The 6,753-nt window shown below is 40.8% G+C and overlaps 1 protein-coding gene across 1 annotated transcript in view; it reads left to right on the forward strand.

Moving 5' to 3' along the window:
- The window catches only part of cfap61 (cilia and flagella associated protein 61), a 29,034-nt gene extending 22,281 nt beyond the window's left edge, over nt 1-6,753 (forward strand). The window contains exons 20-24 of the mRNA XM_054618927.1: nt 820-1,147; nt 3,890-3,972; nt 4,068-4,279; nt 6,331-6,460; nt 6,611-6,753. Of these exons, the coding sequence (XP_054474902.1) occupies nt 820-1,147; nt 3,890-3,972; nt 4,068-4,279; nt 6,331-6,460; nt 6,611-6,733 (876 nt within the window). The 3' untranslated portion in view covers nt 6,734-6,753. The remainder of the gene's footprint in view (nt 1-819; nt 1,148-3,889; nt 3,973-4,067; nt 4,280-6,330; nt 6,461-6,610) is intronic.

Here is a 6,753-nt window from a genome sequence, read left to right on the forward strand (position 1 = left end):
TTGTCTTTATAATCTATATTTAAGTGCTGTCAAACAATGCAGGTTCCAAAACATTCCAAAACTTTGAGAATGTTTTTAGAGCAAGGAATAATATTCACACTTTTTTTTTTTTTTTTACCAAATTAACATTAGTTCAGCTCCACTAGTGTAATCACAGAGTTTCAGTTTACTCAAAGAGAATTCTTAAGGTTTTATCTTTTTTCTGGGCTTTTCAAGAAAGCATAAGCATCCAGTTGTCAAAACAATTTCAGGAAGAAAGAAGCTGTTTTTAAATGAATCGATCAAGTAATATCTGCTCTTCCATCACCAGCAATCAAAACTAACGTTGACCCTGATTAATACATAATTAATACGGAGTCTTTTGTTTAATTCATAAAAAAAGTAAAATAAATAAAATCTCCCAATAAATTTTCCACAATATAACCCACTGTAAAACCACAATTCATTGTTTTTACACTTGTGCTTATGTACAGATTGATAAACAAGATTTCACATGATAAATAGTGAACTTTAGAGGCCTTGGTTGGCTCTTTTGGATTGAGTCAGTCTAGCTGTATTCTCATGCCTAAAGTCTTTATGCTAAGCTAAGCTAACTGTTTGGCCTCAAATTCAATAGAGAGATATGAAATGGTACTGATTTTCTCATCTAACCCTCGGCAACAAAGTGAATCAGTGTAGTACCCAAAACTATTCCTTTTAACAAAGACAATCAGCCATATATGGAAAAACACCAAGTTTGCAACAGGAAGCAGAAGGTTTGTGATTACACTGAACCTGATAATGAAATCACCAGAAAACGGTTTGATTTCCTTCTTTCAGGTGTTCATCAATCTCTCCAACAAAGGAGTCGACTACGACGCCTTCAAGAGCATCAACGACTCCTTCCTGGTCTTCGACAGCAGACTCGTCATAAGCTCCAATTTCCAAACAAGCGATTCTGCCATTTTCAGTGCCGGGCCTCTCACGAAGTTCTCCCGCTGCTACTACGCAGACGAGTGGTCGCACGCCAGCTTCAACTCCAAGGAAGTGGGCCGGGACCTGGCGGCCATGTTGCTGCCCCTCTTCGACCCGACGCTGGAGGCCACGGTGGAGCCGCCGCCTGAGATGGACCGCCTCGTGCCGCTGTACAAACAGGCCAAGATTCAAGGTCAGATTTCAAGTCTGGGACATTTATGTTTAATGAGTTTTAAGGGTTGAGGAGTTCAGTGATAGTGAGTTGACATCAGGTTTATGTCCACAGTTTTGTACCTTTGTTCATCAAAATAATATATATTTCCAAACACATTTGCATCCGTGCAAATGATTAGATAGTCCCGTAAAGTCTCAAAAAAAAAAGCTCAGGGAAGAGCTTTGTGCTGCCAAGTCAGTGCTTCATGTCTTAAAGCTGCATTCTCTCTAGTGTCCATCAGGGGGCGACTCCTCTGGTTGTATAGAAGTCTATGAGAAAATGACTCTACTTCTCTCTTGATTTATTCCCTCAGTAAACATTGTAAACATGAGTTTATGGTCTCAATCTCTAGTTTCAAGTCTTCTTCAATACAGCATGATGTTCATTTAGTAAATGATGCTCCATTTAGAGTCAAACAGACCATAAAGCAGGGGGAAAAGCGCAGTGGTATTGGGTGGTTTTCCCCCAACAAGCGACATAAATGTGAGAGTTACCAAATTTACACCGACTGGTTGTTTTTTTTATTGTACGTCTGGTTCATCAACCCACTAAAGAGCAGCACACATAAAAAGACGTGATAACTGTGTTGGCTTTCCAGCTCTTTTATTAAACGTTCACCAGCCATGTTGAAAATCCTTCTGAGATATTTGGTATTTGGTTTTTTATTATCACAGAATTCCTTCACATCCATCTCAGTTTACTTCTGTGTTCAGGGTCTGTCGGTTTACCTGGATGCTCGTCCTTCCTGCCGTCTGTCCGTGTTTTTGTTCCGCTTCTATCTAACAGAATTTGCACTGGCAATATTTTTGCATTTCGCTTTTGTGGAACATTTTCCCAATCTTTCACCCACCCACCCACCGCCGATGTTATTGTGGCGGACACTCAAACCACGGCAGCTTGTAACAATGGCTCATTGTGCTGCCGTGTATTCACAGAGCCACCAAGGCCACTCACACAGGCCGCATGAACACAACAGCCACTCTGCTTCGCCCTTCTCTCTGAAATGAAACACACATGAACTTTTTCAGAGAGGTGTCCGTGTTCAGGGGGAAAGCAGAGACGCTACAATCGTCGCCCGCTATCTGAGTTCATTGCCTCGCCTCCCTTTTTTTCTTCCGTGGGTGGACGTGAACAGTGAAACACATGTAATGACATTTCTGCTGAAATTAATCTTATTCAAACGTTTTCTTCTGATAAAAGCATCCTTCCCTCGACATTGACACCATGATTGCTCTTTTTTAACTAGAATATGTTCCAATTTTTTTTCATTGTTGCTTGCCTTTCATTATTGTGACATAGGACTGCAACTCATAATTATGAATTTACTCTACAAAATGAAAGGACACGGTGTCAATGACATTTATTTACAATGCCTACGTTTACATGCACCAAATAATCTGGTTTGCCTTTATTCCAAAAAGGACAATCTTCCTAATAAACTGTTTACATGGATAATGGAAATAAATATTCCACTAATGTTCCTGTTTACATTTAGCCATCTGTGTTGAGATAACATAAAACGACCCCATGACTTATCCTCGTCACAGGGGCCAGTGAATCCCACGTGGACGCTGTTCTATTCTGTGTTTTACGGGTTGATGCCCTAACATTACGTTTATCTCATCAAACTAAGTGGAACAGCAGGAGCAGCTTGTGTTATTTTGCTGTCAAAATATTCAAATTGTTCCACCGGTGTTGGACTTGTTGGACCGTATGAACTCAGCCTCCCTCTGTCATTCCTTCAAACACCTCTAAAAGGTCGGCGTTGAGATATTTGTTCATATCCATAAACCTGTTGATATCCAAGTCCTTCATGATGTTTAACAGTAGGAGTGTTTCTCCTTCTTTTCTTCTGGACATGCATCTCTACTCCAGCTTTACAAACTGTTGGCTAGTTGGTTTGTGTTCAACACACAGAGCTGCTGGTAAACAGGAAGGAGACGGAAAAACCTCAATAGAGACTCATATTCTGAGGTCACTGTTCACATGTCCAAAGAATGATCTGAGGTCACTGTTCACATGTCCAAAGAATGATCTGAGGTCACTGTTCACATGTCCAAAGAATGATCCTAAAACCTGAAGAATATCAACATATCACACATGTTTTAATCTGAAAATGATCCATTCAGAATAAAACCTAATTAAGAATATATAAACCCAATATGATGTTTACCTAACCCATATTAAATTTTGGATTTGGCATTTTTGGAATAAGAGTGTAATATGAGTGTGCATGTAAACGTAGTCATTGATATAAAACCCCAGAGCAGCCGTCCATCCTCGTCCACTGCAGGTAACGTTAGCGATGCCATACGGAGTTTCATCAGAAGAATCACAGGATAATCAATGAAAGAGAATCACTTAAATAACTGTTTAGCCGAGAATGTATTTTAAAGATTTTGGAACTTCTTGTATTGCTGCTCAAGAAAGACTATTTGTTTACGTAAAAGAATAATAAAGAAATATTGATTATTTTTCTATTTTATTTAATTTTTTCTCACAAAATAATCAAAAAGAACCGATAAGAGTATCGATAAGGAACCGAACCAATAAGCTGTATCAATAAGAGTACTAGTATCAATAAAGTCCTTAAGATATCCGTCTCTACTTCCACATCTTATTCACTTGTTGATGGATTCCTGTATCATGTTACAGCATGATTTATATGAACCACATCACTCTCTAACCCTCATCATGTGTTTGTTTTTCATCTCTCCTCAGGTGGGAAGCTTCCTGGAGGGTTCAACTACCTGCATGTTACCAAACCGTCTGCTGCCAACCTGACGGGTCCTCCTGTTAAACCTGTAAGGCTCTGAGGAAATGAACCAGGAATCCCTCAGCAGAAGAAGAAGAAGAAGAAGACGTTCTCTCTCTAACTCGTATCTCCATTCGTGTGAAGTTGCAGGACAGCGGCATGGTGACGGGACGAGCGGAGACGGGGAACTACTTCTGTTTACATCTGGACTGCTACGACCTGCTGGAGACGCTCACCTGTCTGTCCCTGAAGCCCCTCCCCGTCTCCAATTACCTGAGTCTGTTCGGGAAACACCAGCAGCTGCTGGGCCAGCTGTCCATCCGCTACCACCAGGGTCTGATCCACGACCTGTACAGGTGGGAGACAGGAGGACAGTTTACTAATGTCTACACACATTTACAGTACCTCTAGAATAGAAAGGATCCAGCCAGAGTTTACATTTTCTCAAGAAAAAAATCAAACCTGTTACGGGAAACATGGTGACAATGTTAAAAAGAACTTAATTGTGACAAGAAACACAACACACGTGTTTTAAACTAACCAGCTGTTTATCCAGATTATCACCTTAATGTGAAGAAATGAATCAAACTGAAATGTGTGTGTTTATCCCACGTTGCATTGAACGTGTTTGAAATAGCTCTGTGGTTTGTTTACAACCTGTTAACAAAAGGAAAAATGGAACCAAATCATATCATCTTCTTCCTCAAGGCTTTTATATCAGCTTCAATAACTCAGGAGGAAAACAAACAAACAGACCTGCAGGAATGATCACAACGGTTTGGTGTAAACAAACCGCTTCACCAAATTGATATTTTCTGCACAGCTATTGTGTTGTTTTTTTTGTCCAGTGTTTGTCTGGCACATGTTCATTTATTCACAGCACAAAAACCCTGCTGTTTTGCAGTCGTTTAAATCTGATAGACAGCGGGCACTCAAGTTTTTTTTTGTGTTTTCATAACTACTTCTGTAAAGAAACGAGTTGGACAGAGGAAATGGTTCCTGGTAGTGAAACTTCATCGTTCCTCAGCTGACTGATGACCTCCACATGTCAAAAATAACACAAACACAGTCTGAGAGATTTAGTTCTTCAGTGTCTTTTGTCCTCCGATGTCTGAGTGTTTGCTGGTGTGACTTTGCAGTGTGTGTTTGTGTGTCTATATGTGTGCGTGTGTGCCTGTGTGTGTGTGTGTGTAGTCAAACAGCGGGTGACCTGCTTCTGAGGTTCCAACACAAATGACCCCCCAGATATGGACGTCTATTGTCCCCCCGCCTCCTAATCTGTTTATGCAGCTCCCCAATCTGTCTTTGTTGTGAGAGACAAAGCTGAACCCCCCCCACACACACACACACACACACACACACACACACACACACACACACACATGCCGATTCCTCGTCACGCCGCCTCACTCAGCTGACTCGTAAAGTCATTGTGGAGGCTGACGGAGCATCGAGAGCCGTTAAAATCATTGATTGACCGTGTGGCTGCTGGGGGTCATTCAGCCAATACAGTTAGAGTGTGTGTGTGTGTGTGTGTGTGTGTGTGTGTGTGTGTGTGTGTGTGTGTGTGTGTGTGTGTGTGTGTGTGTGTGTGTGTGTGTGTGTGTGTGTGTGTGTGTGTGTGTGTTTGTGATGTGTTAAAGGTGTCAGCTTAGACCCATCAAGGGTTTGCTGATGTTTAAAGGGTCAGCTTGCCCAAATTACACAGATAGTTTCTCTCTTGTGGCGTCGAGCTATGCAGATCTGCATACAGACTGTGATGGAAGAAGTACTTACATCAGTAAAAGTAATTGTACATAAAGTATTTAAATGTAAAAGACAACTGACATATGAATCATGTATAGTTACTACAGAAGCATTATGTTACAGTTGTATACTTTTAACTGCTTTATATACAGTCAGATGGTTTAGTCCAGGGGGGCTCAACGTAGGGGTCGGGGCCCTCCAAAGGGTCACCACAATAATGTCAGAGGTCAACAGATGATAAATGGGAGAAAAGAGGAAAATAAGTTCTGCAACAACAGTTTGTTTTTCCTCAAATTGTTATTTATATCAAGTAATCTGAAAGGTTTATTTGGTAAAACGACATCTGAAACGTGACAAGAAGCCTTAAACGCTTTTTTTTGTGAGGTCACAAGCCAAAAAGGTTGGGAATCACTGGTATAATCTTAATTTATAATATTATTACATTAGGTTTTTAATGGAAAACCTTAATGTGAAAAGTCACTATAGCTGTGAAATAAATGAAGAAGCATTGCTTTACAATAAGGCTGTCCCTATTGGACTAAAGGGTTTCAAGTTGTTCCGTATCATCTTTTAAGACATCCCAGAATAAGACCATGTGATGGAATAAACACGATGCTGATAGTAAAAATAAATAAAGTGTGTGTATGTGTTTCTCCTGCAGTTTCTTCACACAGAGCTGGTGTTTGGCCGTTTATCACGACAGATTCTCCGACTTTGAGCAGGAGCTTCAGCAGATCACCTCAAACGCAGTCAGTGCTTTTTATTTATATCCCAAACAGAGTTTGATCAGAGTTTCATTGCTTTCTTGTAAAAATGTAGCATGTTTGTCTGTGGAACAAAAACACGTGAAACATGTATGTAAAGTAAGAAATAACATAAAATGTCAGTTCTGCCTTGACAGTCTAATTATTAAGAACTCTTAAATCTCGGTGTCGCTGCAGGAGATCGAGGACGACCGGTTCAAAGACGCAGAGAGTCGAGCGTCTCTGAGGAGCAGCGTCGCGAAATATCTGACCTACAACCGAAACCTGCTGCCCATGTTCGCCAGGCCGGGACAGCTGTGACGTCACACCGGACATCACGT

The sequence above is a fragment of the Anoplopoma fimbria genome, chromosome 18 (genome assembly GCF_027596085.1).
Source record: "Anoplopoma fimbria isolate UVic2021 breed Golden Eagle Sablefish chromosome 18, Afim_UVic_2022, whole genome shotgun sequence".
Classification (NCBI taxonomy): Eukaryota; Metazoa; Chordata; class Actinopteri; order Perciformes; family Anoplopomatidae; genus Anoplopoma; species Anoplopoma fimbria.